We start from the raw sequence: 23,952 nt of genomic DNA on the forward strand, positions 1-23,952 counted from the left end.
GGCTAGGCAATCCTGAGATATGATCCCAAAACACGCAGGATGAAGAAAATTGCAATAAGTGGGTCTTCATTAAAGCCTGAACTCTTTATTCTATTGCCTGCTTGTATCTATTATCTATCTATCTATCTATCTATCTATCTATCTATCTATCTATCTATCTATCTATCATCTATCACCTAACTATAATCTATGACCTGTTGATCTGTCATTTGTCTATAATCTATGTATGTATCATCTATCTTTCTGTACCTAGCATCTGCTTCTTCATATCTATCTAGGTGTCTACTAGGTATATATCCAGGCAACTTCAAGGGCATCCCTAGTGACAAAGGGCAAGCAATTCCCAGTGTTAGGAAACTAGAGACCTCATCCACTGTGGGTGGGAGGCCAGATGGCCCAGCTGATTCGTAGATACCCCGTGTCTCCTTGAGGTCATGACCCACGATTTTACTCCCAGGGAATGCCCCCAGAGAAACAAAAGCTTGGCTACCAAAACCTTGTCCATGAACACTAGCAAATGCCAGTCAAAAGGAGCACACACCCATGCCCTTGGGCTAGAGACTGGATAGCTGAAATGCAGTACCAGCGCTGTGTGCCTTGTCTTCAGGACACATGGTCCAAGACTCAGTGGATGCTGGGACCTTCCATAGAGCAAGCTGCATCTGGACTAGTTTCCCTCATGGCCTGCAGTGCTGCCACACAGTCCCCAAGCTGTCTGTCCTTCCATGTTCTCTGCATGGGGCCTCTTTTCGCCATTATTCTCATACTTGGGACCTTCATTAACTAGAATAAGGGTTACCCAAACACAAGCCTTGTGATACTTTGAAGTTCATGAGGTAACAAAGAGGCTACTGAGAGACTGACCAGAGGCGTTTGTATACAGTGTGGATTCATTGCTCAAATGGCTGAGGAGTAGAAAGAGTGTGGGGACGCACCACGCTGCTGTGAATGGGGTGTGACAAAAACATCTGAGTTTTTTATTTGTAGAATTTTCCATTTATTACTTTGAGGCTATGGTTGACCATAGGTAACTGAAGCTACAGAAAGCAAATCAAAGGAATGTGTTCTGTACTAAAAAAATAAATAAATGAATCAATGAAGGGCCAATACACTGTACACCTCAGACACCTTAGAACCGTGATGTTAAGAGAGAGAAGCCAGTCACAGAAGGCCATGGACCGGATGACACCATTTCTGTGAAATCCCACACTGAGCAAACCTAGAGACAGAAAACAGATTAGTCATAGCCTAGGGCTGGGAGGGTTGGAGGAAGGGAGGATGGACTGCTAATAGGTACAGGGTTTCTTTTGGGGACAATGAAAATGTGGAAAAATGATTGTAGCGATTGTCACCAAGACTTGTGACAATACTGGGGACACATGGAGAACCATTGACTTTCCTTAGAACAATGATCCTGGGCCATGTGAATTACACTTCAAGCAAAGCATTGTTAAAGGGAAGAGACCGCACAACCCTGGCACATAAACCTTAACTATGACCTGGAGCCAGGCTTGGTGGGAGCTGGAGCCAGAGTTGGTGCTGGGAGCCCATCCTCTCCAGGCCCAGGAGAAAGTCAAGGGCCACCATATTCCCACAGGCCCATGCAGAGGTTTTAACTTCTTTTAGATGGGTAAAGTGCTTGATACTTAACACATTCATCTTTATACCAATGAGGTTGTGAAGTATACATTTTTTGAGACGGTGTGCTGGCTAGTTTGACGTCAACTAGATCCAAGCTAGAGTCATTTGGGAGGAGAAATCCTCAAATGAGAAAATGGCTCCATAAAATCTGGCTATAGGTGTGGCGGTATTTTACTTGTACTGAAATGTGATTTTAATTGTATGTTAATAAATAAAGTTGCCCGGGGGTCAGAGCTATTAGAGCCATAGCAAGAGCGTGGCGGTGGTGGCGCACGCCTTTAATCCCAGCACTTGGTAGACAGAGCTAGGTAGATCTCTGTGTGTTCAAGGATACAGCCAACATTGGAGACACACGCCTTTAATCTCAATACCATAGAGGACCTGGAGGGCTGTACATACAGGCAGTGACGACGCAGTCACGTGTTTGGGTTTACAACCAATGAGAAGGCAGAACAGGAAGACTATATAAGACAAACACACAGGAAGTAGGCCCCTTCTTCCCCCTTTTTGGAGAGCTCTCTTGGCTGAAGCAGGAAGGGTAAGGCTCTTAGTTCTGACCTCTTGGCTTTCTTCTCTGAATCGGCTCTGTGTTTCTTATTTAATAAGACGGTTGGTTACATCTACATGTAGGGCATTTTCTTAATTAGTGACTGGTGGGGGAGGGCCCAGCCCATTGTGGGTGGTACTACCCTGTTCTGGTGGTCCTGGGTTCTATAAGAAAGCAGGCTGAGCAAGCCACAGGGAGCAAGCCAGTACGTAGCACCCCTCCATGGCCTCTGCATCAGCTCCTGCCTCCAGGTGCCTGCCTGCCTGAGTTACTGCCCTGACTGCTTTTGATGATGAACTGTCACATGGAAGTGTAAATGAAATAAACCCTTTCCTCCCCAGGTTGTTTTTGGTCATGGTGTTATCACAGCAGTATAGCAGTATCAACCCTAACTAGGACAGATAGGGTCTCACTATAAAGTTTGGGCTGTCTTCAGATTCATGATCCTCCCAGCTCAGCCTCCCAGACGCTGGGATTATAGGCATCTGCCACTACACCTGACTGAAATATAATTTTCCGTTAGTTTTCTTTTCTATCTAGGGAAGAGGTCATGAAGGCAAAGAATCCAAGATCCAATCAGTGTGCTGGTCTGGTCTGAATTTGAACACCCCACTTAACCTCTACAGCTTTTGGGAAAATAGTATATCATTGAAGAAAGTTAAAAACAGTTTACTCAAAATGTAACAAAAAATTCAATTTTCTTTCTTGAGGGGAGGTGTTGTTGAGCTTGAGCCCCGGTCCTTATGAGCGCTTGTTACTCTGCCACTAGGCCAGCTCCTCAGCCCCCTTCCTCCTTATCGCTCCCTTCCAGAATGTTCTTGCTTGTCAACACATCTCTCTTTGTATTGTTGATCATAATCTGAGCAGCACTGTTTTGCCATTCGACCCAGGCTGGTGGCTCGGTGTCTCAGAGCCTTGCTGTTTTCATCTGTAAAGGAAGGGTCTGGCCTCTCGGTGAGGAGCAGAGGGTAGAAACAAGCATGCCTGAGCACCGGCATGCTGTCCACCCGAGGGTGGCCTGATGGATCTTGAGCAGGAGTGACACAAATCAGAGGAGAGACAACCCCTTGGAAGGACTTTCAGGCCCCCCCCCCCCCCCCAGGCCCTGGCTTCCTTAGCCCCAGCTGCCACCACGGCATTCTGGGCCTTGCCATTGTCCTGTGGCCTCCCGGAAGCTCAGGATCCAGAGTCCTTCAGGGAACTTTGTCGGAGAACTGTGGAGGTTCCAAACAGGCAAGAGGAATTAGGGCAGGAAAGGTTTAGAGAGGAGCCTGGATAGGCCAGTGGAATCCTCCCTGGGTCCACAGTGGGAATTTGAGCTCTCCTCTGTGTGTGTGTGTATGTGTGTGTGTGTGTGTGTGTGTGTGTGTGTGTGTGTGTGTGTGTGTGTACATCTGCTTCATGTGATCGGCATACAGAATGGACAGGAAAGAACTGGATGAGTCTGGGAGAACAGGACGCACAGCCTGGGCAGGATGATGGTCAGGAGGAGATGCAGGACAGGAGGTGGAGGAGCTTAGCCCTGTGGCTTGGCCAGGGATGGGGAGCTGGTGGTGCCTACCCAAGTTCCTGGTACACAACAGGACTGCTTGGAATCCTGGTTGAAGGAGCTGCCTGGGTCCGGTTAGGGGTGGTGCTGCCTCTGGGACTCTTGGAAGGGGTCAGGCAGATTGTGAAGCTGTGTCCTCCTGTTCTGAAAGCCTTCTTTTCTTTCCCAAGGTGAGACATGCCGCAGCTTCATTGACCTGGCCCCAGCCTCAGAGAAAGGTAAGTAGTTGGCTCTGCCCTACCTGGGTGCCTGCCTCGGTCTGGTGGTTTGTCAGAGCCTGGCTGTCTGTCCTGCAGCCCTGAAGCTTCCAGAAGGTGGATGTCCTGTCACACAGCACTGCCTGTCTCTGGGTGTGATGAAGTGAGGGGGTCCAGTGGAAGAGGGGCACCTTGGCTGGGTATTGAACCTACCCCAAAGACTTGCCATTTCCTTGGAAAGCTCCGTCAAGTCTCATGGGGAGACTGAGGGATAAGGGGTAAAGAAACTCAGTGTCCCTCAGCTGGCAGAAAGGAGGCAATTCTCTCAGCTGAGCGAGTGTCCAGCTGCAGGGACTGCTTCCTCTGCTTCTTCAGGTTCCCTGGAGCCATGTCCTATTTGTGCACATGGCCAATCCTGAGGTACTGGGTTGAGCCACCAGGACCTGGCTTTTACCACAGATAACTAGCAATCACTGTGGTGAACCAGCAGTTTTCACAAAGAGGGCTGGTGGCTCCTGGGGGATTGGTTACTAATCATTGTCCATCTCTGTCAGCCAAGACTTCTGTTAACCTCAGATGAAAGGTCTGTCCCTCTTACTGCCACTGCTGAAGGGGAAACATCCCAGAGGGATTACATCACCAGAATTTCAGATCAAAGGGCAGGTAGAGCTTTTGAGACAGGACCTTGAGTCCAGTGTGGGCTTGTCTGAGCAGGACTCTGGGTGCGTGCCTCCCTTAGAATGGTGGGTGAGCTCTGCAGATACATCCAGTGTGAGCCTGTAGGCACCATGTGTGCCTGTGGTGGTGCTCCAGGGCACCTGCATGGGTATGGCCATGCAGGTGCTCTGTGGAATACTGTGTGTCTGTGTACAGTGTAGGCATGTTGGCCCTGCTCTTCCAAAGGTCTCAGGTCTCTCTTGCTCTCTTTATGGGGACTGAGGGCCCCCAAGAGCGTATATCATCTGTTTTACCGGTGGTGCAGTTTGACTTTTAGGGCTTGGTGGCCACACAGAGGACTGTCTGATGGCATTTATCAAATGTTTATGAGGTGACTATGTGGCAGGCTTTGTCACTTGGTGATAGAAGGCTTTTCTGTCCCCACGGCCTCTCAAAGGCTCTGGCTTTTCCTCTGGGTGGCAGGGTCAGTTTGTGGCAGCTGAATGGCTCTCCCAGCTGCCCCCTTAGGCCCCAGGTGCTCTTGGGTCAAGCTACCTGCTCCCCATATTCCCTCTGCACTTGATTCAAATAACAGCTCAAGGCGTAGAGATGAATGACTTTCTCTGAGCCATCCCCCACCCCTCCCTTGGAGTCTGCCCCAGCGAGTCCCCGCTCTCCCCAAGCATACTTTTCTTCTAGACTCTGTGGGCCACACCAGCTTCCTCCTTCCTGGAGTCCTTCTGATCTGCTAAGGTAACAGAATGCCCCCTGCCAACACACACCAGTGGGCCTCACCGCACGGTTCTCTGGGCCCTGTTCTTCACACACAGAGTCACACAGCCCCTCCCACAGTTGAGGAAACAGGAACAGGAACCTCCCATAGTTAGGAGGTTGGATTATAACCTGGTTCTTTCCTTGTTTCTTTCTTTTCTTTTTTTTTTTTTTAAAAAAAAATGCTTACATTTAATTTATTGTGCATGCATGTATGCATGTACATACGCACCACAGCACACGTCTGCAAGTCAGAGAGTAATCTGTGGGGATTGGTTCTCTCTTTCTACCATGTGTGTCTTGGGGGTTGAACTCAGGTCATCGGGCGTGGTGGCAAGTGCTCGTACCCCTGAGTCGTCTTTCTGCTTGCTGTTTGTCTCTTGAGACAGGGTCTCATGTAGGCCAGGCTGGCTTTGAACTCCTGATCTTCCTGTCTCTACGGGACCCGGTTCTCAGACGTCTGGTTCCTCTGCTGCCAAGGTAGATCCAGGGGATTGTGGGAAGCCTGGGGTCCCTTCTTCATGGCCTCTGCGTGAGTTCAGGCTGACATTTCCCTCCTTGCCTTAACCTCTGTTCTAGACATTTTTATGTTTCTATGGCAGATTATTGGCTACTCAGCCTCTTGGTGGCCACCATGGTCTTATGATTTATTGTGGTGGTTTGAATAGGAATGGCCTTCGCAGACTCATGTGTTTCAATGCTTGGTCACCAGTGAGTGGCACTATTAGGACATGTGGCCTTGTTGGAGTAGGTGTGGCCTTGGAGTGGGTGTGGCCTTGTTGGAGTGGGTGTAGCCTTGTTGAAGGAAGTGTGTCATTGTGGGTGAGCTTATTTCTTATTTATTTAATTATGGTGAGTGTGGACTCAAGGACTCACACATGCTGGGTGAGTGCTCACCAGTGAGCTACACCCTAGTGTCAGAATGATTTTTAAAATTTTATTTATTTTTTTGTGTATGGGTGTTTTGCTTGCATCCATGTCTGTATACCAAATGTATGCCTGGTGCCTGAGGAGACCAGAGTTACAGACATTTATGAGCTACCATGTAGGTGCTGGGAACTGAACCTGGGTCCCCTGGAAGAACAGTCAATGCTCTTAACTGTTGAGCCATTTCTCCAGCCTGTGTGAGTGTGTGTGTGAGTGTGTGTGTGTGTGTGTGTGTGTGTGTGTGTGTGTGTGTGTGTTTGCGTGTGTGTTGTGCAGTGTATCATCTTTCTATAGCCCAGGCTAACCTCAAACTCATGATCCTCCTGTCTGAAAATCCTGTGTGCTGGGCTCAAACCTAACTTAGAATGCTCTTTTCTTTTTAAAACAAAAATCACATAACAGATCCTTCCTGTGGGTCACATCTTACTTAGGGTAAACTCAGTATTGTTGCTATGCTCTTATAGGCCTTATGTGACCTGGCCTCCTACCCAGGATGGCATCTCCTGCCACCTCCCCTTCCTCACCACATTCCAACTCCAGAACACTTGCTGTTCCTTTGGTCAGCCAAGCTGATGTGTGTCCCAGGGCCTTTGCACATGCTTGCTACTCCCTGCTCCCGGAAAGCTGTTCTTCCAGAACTCTGTCCCAGTTATCCATGTGGTGATACTTTGTTTGTGCTCTAACAAATAAGGCTTGCCTGGAGATCAGAGTGCAGAGCTAGCCGCTATTAACCATAGAAGCCAGGCGGTGGTGGCACACACCTTTATTTCCAGCACTTGAGATCTCATGCCTTTGATCCCAATACTTGGAAGGCACATGCCTTGAATCCCAGCAGTAGGGAGGAGGGAACAGGAAGTGATATGGCTGGGCGGGGAGAGGAATATAAGGCAGAAGGAGATAGGAGTTTGGTCCCCTTTTTGGCTGAGGAGTTGGTAAGGTGAGAGGTGGCTGTGGCTTGCTCCTTTAGCTCTCTGATCTTTCAGCATGTACCCTGATATCTGACTCTGGGTTTTTATTATTAAGACCAATTAGAATTCGTGCTACATATACACACTTAGAGAAATCTTAGTAGCACCTAAGTGCATATGCTAGAGACAGAGGACTGCTATGGGCTCCCCTTTGATGTTAATACTGCATTGCTTTATCAGTGTTTGCAAAGACATGCACACGCCTACTTGTGGATGTAGATGTCCATACATTTTATGTATATGGAATCATGAATTCCCTTTTTTATCAGTACCCACAACTTCTCACTCCTCCCCCTCATCTCCCTGCTCCCCCACATCCTTCTCCTCTTTTTCCTTCTGTGCTATGGGTGAACGAAGACCTAGCATATGGTAAAGCACGGTTTCTACTCCTGAGCTGCACTCAAGCTCTCTCTTCCTTTTGTGAATAGCTAGAGACTGTCCCTCCCATGACATGGAGACTTCATTTAAGCAGCTGGACGCTCAGTCTGAGTTGCTTTTGTCCCTTGTTCTGTATCATAGCTAAACCTTGGGGACCTGCACACATCTCTCTCCCTCTGAGGCCAGTACACTCCCGGGCCTGGGAGATAGCCACCTGCAACTTTTCCTTTTCCAGCTCTAATTGTATGACAAGAGCGCCACACCTCTTTTCTTTAGGAGGACCTTGTGCCTCACTCTCTCCAGGATTTCCATAGTGACCTCTCAGCTGGCTGCCTGTTTTCCAGGCTGCACTGCTTAAAATCCATTCTGCACCTACAGAATGCTCTAGAAGAGAATGATGAGCCTGAACATCTGACAGCTGCTTACATCAACATGGGGTGTGGCCGATGGTGCTAGGCCTGCCTCCCTACTAACATCTGTTTCTCTAACTCTCCACCATCTTCTCATGCCTCTGTGCCTTGCTGATCTTGCTTGACCTTACAAACTTCTATTCATACTTCAAACCCTTCATAGGCATGACTCATTTTGGAAAGCCATCCCTGAACCTCCCCAAGACACCTGTCTATAGTGATGTGCTATGTCAGCACCCATCACACTGTTTTGGAGCCTTGTTTACCAGGCTGGCACTCCCTGAGGACAGGCAGTGCTCTCTCTCACTCTAGAGTGCCAAATGCTATTGACACACAGAAAGCATTTAGTAAAGGTTTGCTGAATGAAAGAAGGAAAGAGGGAAGGGCCTTGGGCATAGAACTGGGAGATATCTTTTGTTTAGGGACCTGGATCCATCCTCTGCAGCCTGCATCTGCTCCAGCCTTCATGGCTGAGCAGCTTTAATCTCTCTCTCTCTCTCTCTCTCTCTCTCTCTCTCTCTCTCTCCACTTTCTGCGGCCAGCAAGCCAGGGTCTTTGACAGGGACCAGGCAGGAATCTGTGGGAAACAGTGTCACAACTAGCTGGTTTCATGTCTCAGTGCTGTGAAACAACTGAGTCGGTTCTCGGTGCGCCCCTCCAGTTTCTCAGCCTCTCCACGGCTCTGCCCTGAATCATAGCGCCATTCTTCTGCTCACTTAATTTAGTGCATTTTATTGATTATGTTGTAGAAGTGGGATATGCGGCGATGAGAACATGCTGGAGAGTGGAACCACCTCCACAGGGGCCCAAACTGCCATTGGCACTACCCTGGGGTCGTTGCTGGCCAGCACGGTCGTCAGCCCTGCCATCTGGGCTCTATAGTAACAACCTTCCTTGAAAACAAACACACAGCAGAGCCCATTTACCTGGAGCCATTATACCCCCCATCTTATCCCCTACCCCAGGAGGGCACCCCTACCCCAGGCAGACACCCCCTACCGCAGGCAGGCACACTGTCACCTTGCTCAGGAGCAGCCTGTCCTGTCCTGTGTCACCCAACCTGGTCCTGCAATTGTCTTTCTGTGTGTGGATGGAGCTGGGCAGTATGGAGACTCTCCTAGCCAACCTCCAGGGTAGTGGTTCTCAACCGGTGGGTCACGACCCCCTTGGAAGTTGCATATCAGATATTTACATTGTGATTCATAACAGTAGCAAAATTACAATTATGAAGTAGCAATGAAAATAATTTTTATGGTTGGGGGGTCACCACAACATGAGAGACTGTATTAAAGGGTCACAGCATCAGGAAGGTTGAGAACTGCTGTTGTAGAGGGGGCCAGAGCCACAGTCTGTGGACAGAGACCTTCAGGAGGATAGGTGGATGGTGGGTGATACAGGAAGGGTCTAGAAGTGGCTTCTTGTCTGGTCCCAGGGCAGCAGGAGAAATAGCTCTGTGGGATGAAGGGCCTGTGAAAATGCTGTCAGTGTGGGGACGGCAGCAGGTTCTCAGGAGACCGTGGTGAAGAGCTGAGCAATGGAAGGAAGGGAGAGGCCAGAGAGGCATAAGTGCTCGCTCAAGGTCACACAGTGGTCAACACTGGCTTACCTCCTACTGCAGAGGACTTTCGAGCAGTGTCCTGTGTACTCTGCCTCTTCCCTCCTCAGCCACGCTTCCCTTGCAGCCGCTGAGCTCAGGGCCACCGACCCCACACCCACCTCCCCAGCTCTAATTCTGCCTTTCTTTCCCAAAGTTCAGCATCTCTAATTATGGACTCATGTAAAGCCCCTCAGCCTGGGGGAGGACGGCTCCCAGATCACAACATCTAATGGTTACTTTAGCTGCTCCAATTCCAATTACGAAGGATTACCTTTCCAGGTAATTAGGGATCTGGGTAGCTTTGCCTGCTCTTTCTCTCGCAGAGCGTTGTATTAACCCTGACCAGTGACCGGCTTTCATGTTCTATAATTGGAAATGCTTCCTCTGTGCTGAGAAGCCTGTTGAGCGTAAACAGCGGTGATTTAAATTTCTAAGTGGCTCTGTGGGCCCTGCACACTCTGCTGAGAGATCGTTGTGCGGCTCTGGGGTCCACAGGCTCAGCACAGGATTGGGCAGCACGCATCCTGCACGTTTGGGTGAGGGGACCAGGATCCACAGAACATTTGCCTGCAAGTCTACCCGCTGCTCACCGCTGAACCACCCTGCTTGGGATGCCCTGACATTTGTAACCAGATCTTATCGAATGTGTTAGTTCACTGCCACTGTAACAAATACTCCACGTAACTTACAAAGAGGCAGGATTTCTATCAGCTCATCGTGTGGGAGGCTCCATCCCCTGATCCTTGGCCTTGTCGTTTGGGGCTTATGTGAGACAACACATCTGTCGGGGTTCAGTGGCAGAGCACACAAAGGGAAGGCTGGACCAAGCTCCCCAAGTCCCCTTTGAGGCCACACCCCCAGTGACCTCACTTCCTCCCCAGATCTGTAGCGGTCGCATCTTCCATATAAAGGACACATCACTTGTGTCCGACATCTGCCATGGGCATGGTACTATGTGCTCCTCCATGGTGCCTGTGCAGTGCGAAGCGTATTCCAGAGAGCCTGTACTACCAGGCACAATGCACATGAGATGCAAATACTATGTCAGTGAGTTGAAATAGCTGCTGGTCTGCTTTGTCAGGGCAATAATAAGAAAAAAGCCAATCTGTATTCAGTATGGATCCCTTTCCTTTTTTTTTTTTTTTGAGGCAGGATCTCACTACATAGCTCAGGCTAGCCTCAAACTCATGATCCTCCTGCCTCAGCCTCCTGAGGGGTGCACCACTGTGCCTGGCACAATCTCTTTTCAAGTATTTCCCTGGTGTAGTTGAGCATGGGCACAGACTTGTGAACACAGAGGGCAGACCGTGGTTTCCTCCATATAATTGACTAAAGGAAATGCATGGGTATTTAATAGGTGCTCTGTGAGTTCACAGAAAAGCACATAGCCATGGAACCCACCACCTGGTTAAGGCACGAAAACAGGGCAAGCTCAAAGATGTGAGACCTGCAGTCCCCAACACCCAGCCGGTGTGGCTCGAAGCTGAAGCTGCCAGGCTGTGCGCCTCCCTGCTGTCCTTATCTGAGGCCCTGCGGCTTGCTGTCTCTCTGGGCATTGCTTTGGTTTGTTTTAGACTCCTCCCCAGCCGTGGCTTCAGGAGGCCGATATGTTTTCCTTAGGATGCTTTAAAATGACTCTTACGAACAACATCAAAAGCTTATAGGGCTGAGGGACGGCTCCATCGGTAAAGCGGTTGCTTGACAAGCGTGAGGATCTGAGTTTGAGCCCCAGGACCCCCAGGAACAACACTGGGTGTGGGTAACATGAGCTTGCAGTCCCAGCGCTGGGGAGGCAGAGATGGAGGATCCCTGAGGCTCACTAACCAGCCAGACTAACCTGCTTGGCAAGTTCCAGGAAACTGAAAGAATCAAACAAAATATAAAAGCAGAACAGAGCAAAGGAAGGTGAATGATGTCTGAAGGCTGACATCCTCTGGCCACTGCATGCCCACACACACCTGTGCATCACACACACACACACACACACACACACACACACACACACACACACACCAACTTATTTCTGTTTTAGTAAATGCCAGGCCCACCCATACAACTAACTGAGAAGTTGAGGCTATCTCTATACCAAGCTATGCTTGGGAAAACCAAGGCTAAGAGAGGTGGAGACATCTTGTTTGAGATAACATGGGCAGGGGCTAGGGTATTCCCTGTGTCACCAGAATGTCTCCTGCTCTGGGAGAGTGAAGTGAATCCTGGGCACACTGGCCAGGGAGGTGAGCTGGCCAAGGAGGGACTACGGGGGGTGGGGTGGAGAGTGCAGGGGCTCTGGTGACCCCCCATCCCTCTGCCTCCCGTGTCTCGCTTTGTTTCCTTCTTGCTCTGCCTGCTGCTCTGAGAAAGGGACAAAGTCCCCAAAGGTCACATGCTAAAGGCTTGTCTCTCAGCCTGGGGCACCTCTCAGAGCTAGAAGAAACTTCAGGGGCAGGCCTGGTGAGAGCCAGTTAGGTTGTTGGGGCTGTGCCTCAGGAGGGAACGTGGGGACCCTGGACCCTTCTCTCATCTCCCTGCTTCCTGCCCACAAGGAAGGAAGCTGCTTTCCCACTGTGTACTCTAGCCATGATAGACGGTGCCTCCACAGGTCCAAAACAAGGGGCCAAGAGACTGTAGCTGAAGCCACCCACAGCGATATCCTCCAGCTGAAGCACTTCTTTCAGGCTCAGGAAGCAAAACTCAGAAGCCTCAGGAAACTTCCAGAGTTGTGGAACTGTCAGGACCCCTCCTGCAGTCATGCAAACAGGAACACTGGTGTGGCATCCGTGGGGGTACAGCTTCCGGGGGTGCAGCTTCTGTGAGTGACCCCAGTAACCTCACTGGTTCACCAAGCTGGACTCTGGTGGGATGCTGTCTTCAGTCTGTTGTTGGTGGCCCAGCTAGAGTTAACAGAGGTTCGTTCATGTCACCCCTGGAAAAGTCACATGACACCTCTGAAGCTGTAAGCCATGGTGAACCTGTCCCCATTTCAGTCGACTCCTCCAGGACTTTGTCCCATGGAACAGAAATACAGGGGTGTGGGCTCAGCTGCTGTGGAGCTCCGTGGCTGCCGCCGGCTCCGTGTAGTAAGTCTGCTTCCTTCATACAGTCTCTGAGAAATGGGGTTCCCTTTGCAGCACCCTCTCTCAGCCCTGGCACACAGTAGACACTTAGTGGGCTCTATCTGCATACCAGTCTGCTGCAGGCATGCTGTTCTGCTGAAGCCGCATCATAGCCCCCACAGGTGTTTCGGTTTTTCCTGTTTCTCAGAAGTTGAAACAGCGAAGTTGAGCTTAGAGAGGCTAGAGCACCTGTTCGGGGCCACGCAGTGTTGGAGCTAGGGTTTAATTGTACAGCGTCGAAGGGCCATGTTGAAAAACATGGGCTCTGGATTCGAATTCTGACTCTGCCTCAGTGTCTGTAGGACATCAGGCATGCCACCCATCTCTTATAGCTCCATGTCGTCCCCTCTGTAAGATGGGGATGGTGGTATTGCAGCATGCAGTTTATGGGGTTCTGAGGCCCAAATGAGATGATCCATGCAAGAGCAGACTGACAAATATTTCGTTCTGTTCCCCCTGGCTAGCTGCAAAGGAACCCAGTTTGTGTTTATGTCTGCTCAGCTAACACTCAGCCACTCCTCCGAGGGTAGCACAGGATCCCATCCACCCCAGGCACTTTCGCACCCTCCGTTTCATTCCCTCCACAGCTCTCTGGCCTCTGGTTTATGTCGGAGCTGTAAGACACCTGGCTCAGAGAAGCTGAGCAGGGGGCCCAGTGGCACACAGCACAATGACAGATCCTCTTGGCCTCGTGCTGGTTTTGCCCCATCAGACACGTCTTCCCACCTGCAGTTCTGGTCCCTCTGCTGCTCCTTGGGCTCTGGAAATTCTTGGGGCTGCTCACTGTGTGTTCCCACAGCCTGGGAGGCCCCTGCCTTGAAGCAGACAGCTGCCGGGGTCCACGTGCTGGAGCAGCTGAGGGAATCCAAGGCACCCTCTGCTCTTGCAGCATCCCATCTGCTGCCTCCCACAGCCTCGTCATCAGCAGCCATCTGCTGGGCTCCCCGGAGGCACTGCAATACTTGAATGTGGCGTAGATGCCCAACAGGCTTCGTGACCTCGTGGCATCAGGGAGCCACGCATGCCTGCAGTCCCTGGAGCCTCAAACTTCAGACAGCCTCCCAAGGGGGCGTTTCTAGAAGCCAGAATCCATCTAGCTTTGTCCCCCCCAGGGCCAACTGGATGGATGCCGGCAAAGCTCCTCTGGCTCTCTGTCCTGGGCGGCACTGGCCCTGCTGGCCTGGAGAGCGGCACGGCTTCTCTGGGCTGCTTCTGCCTGGACACCTCTGGCACTTGTCTCTCCCTGTCTGTGGACTTGCATGGAGGCTGTCCACCCCACTCATTAGGTTCTGTTGTTTGTGGCGCTGGGGACAGGGGAGCCTCAAGCTTGCCAAGGCAGCGCTCTGATGTCTAGTCACATCCCCAGCCTGCTTGAAGTCACTTCGATGATGGTTTTACTGAAGTTTTGTTGCCCTCCTGGGCAATCTGCCCACGGAAAGTGTCCATTCTAGCAACAGCTTCGGGGCTGTGTGTCCACTGCCATCCAGTCTAGAGCAGCTTTGCCACTCAGCACCTCTCCCTCCACAGTCGTCCCCAAACTAGACACCCAGTGCCTGTCATTGCGGATCTGTGGCCGCTGTAGTTGCTTTCAATTCTAAAGGTTTTTTTTTCTTTCAGTTATCAGTGCTCTTGTTTATCAGTTCTCTCTCTTTATCTCTCTCCCTCTCTCTCTCTCTTCTTCTCTCCCTCCATCTCTCTTTCTCTCCCTCCCTGTGTGCATGTGTATGCATGTGTATACATATGTGTTCGTATGTGTTCTTGCATGCACATGTGTGTGGCAGGTATATGTGTGCAGGTACACGTGTGTGTGCACCATTCTTTAAGTGTTTATTTTCTTTTATTTTTTCTTTTGGAGACATAGTCTCTGAACCCAGGTTTCCTGGATTCAGTAGAGCAGCTGACCAGTGAGCTGCAAGGACCTCTTGTTCCCACTGCGGTTACTGGTGTACGCCACCAAGCCAGGCTTTTTACATGGTTGCTGGAGTCACACTCAGGGCCTCTGTTGTGTTGCAGGCCCTTTATCCACCTCGCCACCTCGCCAGCCCAGCAATTCATTTCTTTTGATCGCCAAATAATGTGCTTTAAAAATTGACACAATATTTGTACTTATTTATGGGGTATCAGGCTTTGACGTGTGGCTGTAATGTGTAATTATCAAATTGGGTAATTAGCATTCTCAGCTCCTCCAGCAGTTACTTCTAGATGCTCTAAAATATACAGTAAACCGCTGTGGACTGTACCAACCCTCCGGCTCTCTCCTATGAAACCAGCTTAAAATTTTTTCTTTTGGTATGGAGAGAATAAATTTTGCTGAGCTATTATTTATTTGTTTAAACCTTTTCAAAATGGGAGAAAATAGCACAATTCAGAGATGTGGGAAGCATGCACACAGAGCTTGACAGGCCATGGTAAATCAAAACCGCCAGGCTGGGAATGTTGCTTTGAGGCTCTCTCAGAAGCCTCTGTCCCACTGCCTCCTGCAGGAAGCTCTTGCTTAGCTTTACAGTAGCAGCTGGTAAGCTGGGACTCCTAGTCTTTTTGTAAATAAAGTTTTATTGGGACACAGCTGTGCCCATTCTTTCTGTGTGGCCTGTGGCTGCTTTTGTGCTACAAGGTCAGAGCTGAGCAGTGGTGGCTGAAGCTGTCTGGCCTGCGTTCACTCTCTGGTTCTTCATAGAAAAAAAGCCCTCAAGAGTCACCCATGGTGTGGTGGAGTTATATGTGTCAGAGTTATATGTCTTTGTGTGTATGTGTATTTATGTGTTTGTGTGTGTGTGAGATATATGCATATATATGTGTGAACATATGTGTTCATGTGTGTGCCCATATGCATGAGAGTGCACATGGAGCCAGAGTTCAGCATACGGTGCCTTTCTCAATGACTCTCAGTCTTATTTTTTGAGATAGGGTCTCTCACTGAACCAAGAGCTTGCTGTTTGGGCTAGTCTAGCTGACCGTGCCTAGCCTTTGCATGAGTGCTGGAGCTCTAACTCAGGTCCTTTATGAAATGAGAGCTCTTCTTACTCCCTACCCTATTTCTTCTTAAAGTGAGATGATATCCCATCATCAGCACAGTCCACATTTACCCGCTGAGGAAATCTGGGCTGTCAAGAAGAGTGACACTGATCACAGGTATATAAATATCTGTTTGAGTCTCAATTTTATTTTATTTTGTGGTTAATACCCAGAACTGCAGCTTCTGAGTCATTCAGTGATTCAACGTTTAATTGTAGAGGACTCAACATACTGCCTTCCAGAGCAGCTGGACCGTCCCACATTCCCACTGGTGCTACAATTCCTTACCTCCTGGTCAAAATCAGTCCTCACCTCCTGCCACCCTGCTGGCTTTGACCAGTCCTCACCTCCCACTGCCCTGTTGGCCTGGACCATCCTCACCTCCTGCTGCCCTGCTGGCCTTGACCAGTCCTCACCTCCTGCCGACCTTGACCAGTCCTCACCTCCTGCTGGCCTTGACCAGTCCTCACCTCCCGCTGCCCTGCTGGCCTTGAAGCTTCTCACTCGATTTGTGTTTTCCTAAGGTGACGAGGCTGAGCTGATGTTGACTGGATCTTTGCAGAGTCTGGAGAATACTTCTCTGGGTTTCTTGTAGTCTGCTTTCTGTTGCTGTGATAAATACCGTGACCAAAAGCAACCTGGGGAGGAGCGTTTGCAGGTAACGCTCCATCATGGAGAGGGCAGGAACTCGAAGGCAGCGCTGAAGCAGAGGCCATGGAGGCGTGCTGCTTACAAGCTGCTTACATGGCTTGTTCAGTTTGCTTTCTTATACACCCCAGACCACTTGCCCAGGATACTACCGCCCACCGTAGGTCCTCCCACATCAGTCATGAATCACAAAAATGTCCCACAGGCCAAGCTGAGAGAGGCAATTCCTCCACTGGGCCTCCCTCTTCCCAGGTGGCTCCGGTTTGTATCAAGTTAACAATAAGTAACCAGCGCAGGGTCCTTGTACGCTCTTGAAAGTGGGTGCTTTGAAGATTGCCCTGGCCAAAGCCTTTTGTATTCAGGCCTTAGCCTAGCCAGCTATTGGAGCTGGGATTTTCTCCCCCACCCCATGTCTGTTCCTCACCCACAGGCAGCATCCCGTGGTCACAAACTCTAACAAGGTCGGTTTAATCCCTTTGTGCCTCTTTACTTGGTGTCACTCCCAAGACGTGTCGCTGAATCCAGCATCATGGAGCTTTCCCTGAGGTTCTCTTCTAGGGTTCACGGTTTTAGCGCTTTGATCCATGTCGGGCTAATTTGTATAGAGTTGTGCTGGGAGAAGTTGATTCAGGCTGCCTACTTGACTCCATGCTTTAGAGCCTGTGTCCTTTCTGTTCTACTGAGTTCTCTTCCTGGACCGAGAACACCAACCCCAGGTTTTTACCTGTGCCTCTACTCTGTGGGTGCAGAGAAGGAAGTACTGAGGGGCCCTACCTGGCTCCACACTTTACCCGCCACTGTGCCCTCCTGTTTCCTGTGAGAGGTCACAGGACCTCAGCGGTCATCTTGAATGGGTCATAGATTGGGTTGGATGAGCTCCAGCCACAGGCAGCCTCCTGTTGTCAAAGACTCCTCCCAGACTGCTGGGTTCTGCCCCTCCTTCATTTGACACAGTAGGTGTCTGAGGACTTCTAGGGATACAATCTAGATCCCCACAGGTCACAGTCAGAGTGCTGGGATAAGGCAAGAGGAAAGGGGTATGAGACCTAGCCGGGGGTGAGGAATTATGGGGGCTCAGCTAACGTCGAGGGCCAGAGGATCTGGAATGTACATGTGTCACACCTTAGGGACAGCTGCAACCCTGCTCCAGCCAGCTGTTGCCATGTGCGCTCAGATAGACCAGGTGCTGCAGAGAGAGCTGGACTGCTGTGTGGCTTTATTGTCTATTTAGTACAAGTCAAAACCTGTAGTGGCAGCCACGTGCTATGGAAACTGAGTGCCTGGGTTCAAAGCTGGCCACCTCCATTCTTCAACTGTTTGCTGGACCTCAGTTTACTTGTCTGTACTGTGGAGATGGACATAGTGTCTGCCTGCCAGGGTTGTGGGGGGTCTTAACTGTGTCACTTGGAATAAAAGGCTGCAGTTATCAGTGGGAAGGGATTTGTGTTTGCTCATTGCTGTCTTCTCAGTCCTGAGAACACTGTCTGCCACATAGATGGACGTGGCCATAAGCACAGCCAGAACTGTTTCGTTGTCCACCCACCCATCCACCCACCCTTTCTCCACCCACTCGTCCATCCACCCACCCTTTCTCCACCCACTCGTCCATCCACCCACCCTCCATCCGTGCATCTGTCTACTCATGTATCTACCTGCTCTCCATCTATGTATCATCTACTCACCCATCTACCCACCCTCCACCCATGTATCTATTTATTCATCCATCAGTTCACTCATCTACCTACCATTCATCTACCTACTCACCTACCCACCCTCTGTCCATGTATCTACCCATCCATGTATATCTACCATGCATCCATGTATCCATCAATCCATCCACTCACCCATCTACTACTCACCCTCTGTCCATCCACCCACCCACCCATCCATGTATCCATGCATGTATACATCCATCCATTCACTTACTCATCCATGTGTCTTTTGTATCCATGCATGTATATCTCCATCCACCCACCCATCCATGTATCCATGCATGTATACCTCCATCCATCCACTTACTCATCCATGTGTCTTTTGTATCCATACATGTATACCTTCACCCACCCACCCATCCATGTATCCATGCATGTATACCTCCATCCATTCACTTACTCATCCATGTGTCTTTTGTATCCATGCATGTATACCTCCACCCACCCACCCACCCACCCCTTTTTCATCTATCATGTGTATCAGTCTCTTGAGCGGTATGGATCGATCGAATCCTGAAGCCCTGTTAGTTCTACTCAGTCTCTGGCAGCAGCTGCACTATTTTTGGCACCACGAGAAGCGTCACAAGGCTGCCCGGGATTATTATCCAGATGCCTGTTGCCAACATTCCTTTGTGTCTGTCCTGTGCTGTTTCTCCTTGTCTTTTTTTTTTTCTTGAGAAAAAGGAGGGTCCTTTGTGTCAAGACTTCCAGTAGGTGGTACATGTGAGTGTCAGGGTGAGGGGAGCACGTGTGTATTGGGAGAGGGTGGCAGTCCACTCCACCAGCCCCTCCACAGCTTTGGGGGCTCTCTTTATTTTCCTTTGCCTTAGAGGTAACAAGTTAGCCTGTGCCACAGGGTTCTGCACGTGGAGAACCCTCTGCTCACTTAAGCACACTGGTGTCCTGTGCAGCCAGGCCCAGTCTCCTCCTCTGTAGTGGCTTTGATTCTTCTGGCCTCTGGAGTCTCCATCGAGCCCTTGGCTGTGGAAAGAGAACAGGCTGAGTGTGGCCAGCTCAGTGTGGCTTGGACAGGGTTCATCCTATCGGCTATAACTCAGTAATATGACTGTGCTCAGCTACAAGGAACATTGGGAAACCTAGTTTCATTGTGGGCCCATGAAGACAAGAGACAGTCTGGTGATATGTGGAAATTCTTGTCATATCCCTGACTCTCCTCTCTGTCCTCTAAGCCAGAGGAGCGGGGGGGGGGGGGGGGCTGCAGGGGAGAGGCTACTCTGGCCTTCACCTCTTCCTATAGATATACAGCAGATGGTGAAACCTGTAGCTTGTAGGTATGACTGTCCAGACTCCTGCAACCCAGAGCTGCTGCTCAAATGGCCCCAGAACTGCCTTTCTGCACTTCCTATACTCCCTGCAGCTGGGAGCATGGGATGGGGGCAGTGCAGGGGTGAAGGAGGGCATGGGAAAGCCTCTGCCCTGTTTTGGATAGAGATTGCTGGAGATGAGAAAAGAAAAAGCAGACATCTCCAGAACCAGAATCCTTTCTTTAACTAGAATAACTGAAGGGCTGCAGTTTCTCCATGGAATGGAGATTGAGCAAGTGTAGCATGGTGGGTTTTGGGGTTATATAGGATGGAAAAGGGGAGAGCTTTGAGAATGGAAGAGTCCATCTGCAAGTCCATTCCCCTGCAGTTTGGAGGTGGCAAATGCCAGCAGGATTGGTGTCTGGAGCTCCTTAGCTTCCACAGATGTCACCAGTTGAGTCAGATTTCCTTCCAGAGCTTCTCAGTCTGCCTGAGGCTTTGGGTCATTAACCCTTCACCCTCTTGGTTGGACACTCCCTACCCCTCCCACTCAGAACCACTGGGCCGGCTGCCACCCTCTAGATGGCGGCTCTCATTGCTTGCCGCTTTGAAATTGGAGCTGAGAACCAGAATTAGACACTTCCCTGCTTCCAGGCACTCTGTTCCTCACTGATCCCGAGGTCCCCACTGCACATTCACAGATGCCTATTGATCTCCTGGAGGGTCACCACACCCAGGTGTGTGCGTTCATGCAGAAAGCAAAACCTTGCTTTCATTGAGATTGGTTTTGCCTTGCCAGGAGTCACCCTGTCCTGACAGTTCAAACTGCTCTTTCTCTGTGGGGAAGCCAGAGGCAGTGCAGAATTTGGGGAGACCTGCCAGTTCTTGTCACCCCTCTGACACCGTGCTTTGTCTTCCTCTGGTTAATTTGCTCTTGAGTATGAGGGAAGGGCGCACCCCACTCCTTTTAGCAGGCTCCTCATGGCAGGGGTAGGTCTGTCTTGACAGGATGCTAATAGCCTCAGGGTCCACCCTGCCGGGTTGTGGCATTATGAAATGTTCCCGCCAGGGCACCAGATGCTTGTTAAGGGACATTTTCTTCAAGGAAGACCTTTGCAGAGCCTGGAATTCTGATCCTTGGGAAGTCAAGAGTCACCCTTTTTAGCCCCTAGGACATTCACAAGATGGTCGTCTTCGTCGCAGAAACTCTGCAAGAGGAGGGTCAGCAGGACACCTGTGTCCTCATGCTGTCATTGTGCAGGGCTGCTGAGGTTCTTGGAGAAGAACATTCATTGGCTGAAGATCTTAGATTCCCCAAACCCAGGTGCAGTTACCAGGGTGACGCCTGACTGTGCTTGGGGTGGGATCAAGTTGCCAGGCAAACGTTCAGTGGACCGTGTCCTCTGCAGAGCATCCTGTGGGCTGAGTGGACAGGGTAGGGAAAGGAAGTCCAGGAGGACAGATGCTTGTGGGCTGTTCTGTCTACAGCAGCTACCAGCTCTAGACAATGAGGGACAGAGAACAGTGAGGAGTCAGGTGGGACGTGTCAGCAGGGCTGGGGTGCAGCCAGCATCCAAAGGCACTCCAAGAGGGGCTGGAGAGATGGCTCAGGGGTTAAGCACACTTGCAGCTCTTGTAAAAGACCTGAATTCAGTTCCCAACACCCACATTGGGAGCTCACAACCCCCTGTAACTTCAGCTCCAGGGGACCCAACAACCTCTTCTGCCCTCTGTGGGAACCTGCACACATGGGCACATGCATACACATAGACACTCACACATAGATAAAAATAAATCTTATAAACATCACTCAAGGAGCTTGGGCTCCCTCAAAGCCATGCAGAGGATACCATAGGGGAGCTAAGGGAGAGCCGTCTGATTTGAACTTTGAAGGCTGATCTACTGGTGTCCAGGCAGGAGGTGGCATCTGTGGGAGACAGCAGTCCCAGAAGGCAACTGGGCAAGGGCAGGGGGCTGGGTTCTTCAAGCGTGGCTCTGTGCATGTGGAGGAGTCCAATGCCAAGTGGTCACTTAAGATCTGGACTTGGTTCCACAATCATAAGAAGACAAGCAGGCCAGTGTCCAGACATCCCTCACCATCCATCAGGAATACAGACCCAAACAGAGTCTTGTCACACTGTTAGCTCCGAATCTCCCCTTTCCTGTCAGCGTGTGGCCACAGCGGGGAGGAGGAAGTAAAGCAGAGGCCTGGCCTTTCCCAGCAGCCTCTCTGGGGCAGATGGGTGATATTTGCTGATGAGGCCATTGCTGGAGTAGACAAACTTAGTCTGCGTGCTACTCAAAGCCCAATACACGAAAGGCAAGATTTGGTGAGAAGAAAATCAGGTTTATTTTAGGACTGATATTGAGACAACAGGGCAGATCCCATCCTCCCAGCACCATCTGGAGGAACCCGGCATACGAAGGCCTCTTAGAGGGCGGGAAAAGATAAGCAGGTGGAAGTCTTCCAGGACACGTGTCTTTGTATCCACTCCCCCCAACCACCACCACTTTGGTCAGAATATACCAACCAGCCTTGACCTCCTGGGGCTAATTCCTCTACGTCTTTAGAAAAATACATTCTGCCCATCGTCATCTCACATATCCTTATACTGAAAGTCACTGGATGCTCTGGAATTTGTAAATCTAAAAGACAGATTACTTAACATAATCATTTAGGCTATAGAAGGCCAGGAAAGAAGTGGAAGGCACAGGTGACTGGCACAGTGGCCACTGTTGCGGGATGGGGCTCTCCCTGCTCCCTGGGCACACACCACAGTACATCCTGTGCTTCGGGTCCCCCTCTGTGTCCTCTCTCCAGAGTTCTGCTGTCATCTGTCTGGAACGGCCCCTATCACACCCCACTTCTTCCTGTCTCTGAATCCCTCAGAGTCCTGTCTTATGTGCCTCCTTGTTATCTGCCTTGCTCTCTTCACGGGACCTTGAATTCCTTGAGGGTCTGTTTCACTCAGTGCCAAATCCTAGCACGATGTTGGGCATCACCAGCACTTGGCAATGGTCTAAGCCCTGTGCTCCAGAGCCTCTGCTGTGCGTGCCCCATCTCCCCCTTCCTGCATCCTCCCAGCAAGCCCACGGCACAGCTGTTACTTCAACTCCTTTGCAGATAGGAAAACTGGGGCTCAGAGAGACTGACCACACGGCTTATGCTTGTACAGCTATGAAGCCGTGGAGTCAGCGTTCAAGCCCAGAGCTTTCAGGGAGGCAGTGTTATTCCCCCCGCCCCCCTCCGTCTCCTCCACACCCTCTTGTTCTTGGAAATAAACTCCACACCTCGCCTTTGAAGCCTCCCCTCTTTCCTTCCCCAGAGGCCTGCTTGGGGTTGGGTTGAGGGGAGTGTCCCTCATGATGGGAAGGTGGCTGTGGCCTCTGGATGTGGTGCTCTCTCCTGGCTGCTGACGCCTGCCTTGCTGTTTCACTTAGTTCCTGTGGAGTTCTTCTCAACCTTCCTTTAGGGCGGAAGTTGACAGACAGATGGAGAGCAAGAGTTAATTTAGTTCAGCTTGGCATCATTAGCCCATGGGATTCAAATCACGGGATTCGTCCCACAACACAGCTGGTTCTTAGATAGGGCTGGCATTTGGCCAGTGCCGAACCTCAAGCCTGCCCCTGGTCCCTTCAGACCGGGAGACTAGGGTGGCAGTGGCCCCTCAGGGCATTCGAATTCTGGTTCCTAAGACTGTCAAGGTTCTTTTCAGATGAAGGCTCCAGTCAAAGGTCTTCTGACCTCCATACTGGGTCACAGGCACTGGCCTGTTGGTTACTTATTGAGCACCAAATGTGTACCTCTCTGCTGCTATTTCTAGGACCTGGTCTTCATAGACATGCTTTTCTTGAGGCCAAAACTCTGATCAAGGCCAAGGCTCTGATTGTCCCTACATATTTCCAATGGATTGACTAATCTATGGTTCAGTCAAGTCCTGTGCCCATCACGCCCCTGCATACTGGCTGCGTCCAATTCTGTGGGAAACATTTATGTTTGCAGGTGTTCTGATGCATTTCTACACATTCTGCTTAAATGTAGATAAATTGTGTGTGTGTCAGGCAGTGATGTCTGTAATAAGGCTGTGTAATGGATTACCCCAAACTCAGTGATAAGTGTACAAAAACAAGCCTGAGTTTTCTTGCTTGTGTCTGTTCGTGGCTGTGGTGAGTGCTTGAGGGTTGATGGATGGTCACGAGCCAGGGTAGGGTTTTGGCTGGCTTAGACTACATGTCTCCCATTATTTTGGGGTACCTATCCTGAGAATACTGCCAGAGCAGTGGCAGAAACACAAGAGGGATGGGTGGCAATCTGTGATGCCTCTGAAGCCTCATCTGGGTCTAGACGTGATCATTTCTGTCCATGCTTCCTGCATCATGCATGTCAGAGACCCAGTGTTAATGGGATAGGGAAGGAGCTTCAGTGAAGATGTTTGGTCAACACGAGTGATGGTAGTCCCATAAGACTAAAGAGAGATGAAAAAATCATCATTCTCTTATGTCAACATTGTGGAAGGAGAGAATCAGCTCTCACAAATTGTCCTCTGACCTCCATGT

The 23,952-nt window shown here is 50.4% G+C and overlaps 1 protein-coding gene across 4 annotated transcripts in view; it reads left to right on the forward strand.

Annotated features, from left to right (window-relative positions):
- Positions 1-23,952, forward strand: part of Gsg1l (GSG1 like) — a 197,316-nt gene that overhangs the window by 58,484 nt on the left and 114,880 nt on the right. For 3 of the 4 annotated variants that reach the window (XM_052763275.1, XM_052763273.1, XM_052763276.1), the window contains exon 2: positions 3,908-3,955. The exons of the other annotated variant lie outside the window; for it this stretch is intronic. In XM_052763275.1, the coding sequence (XP_052619235.1) occupies positions 3,908-3,955 (48 nt within the window). The remainder of the gene's footprint in view (positions 1-3,907; positions 3,956-23,952) is intronic. 4 annotated transcript variants of the gene reach the window in all.

This window comes from Peromyscus californicus, unplaced genomic scaffold (genome assembly GCF_007827085.1).
Source record: "Peromyscus californicus insignis strain IS unplaced genomic scaffold, ASM782708v3 Scaffold_4__1_contigs__length_199733344, whole genome shotgun sequence".
In the NCBI taxonomy this organism is placed as follows: Eukaryota; Metazoa; Chordata; class Mammalia; order Rodentia; family Cricetidae; genus Peromyscus; species Peromyscus californicus.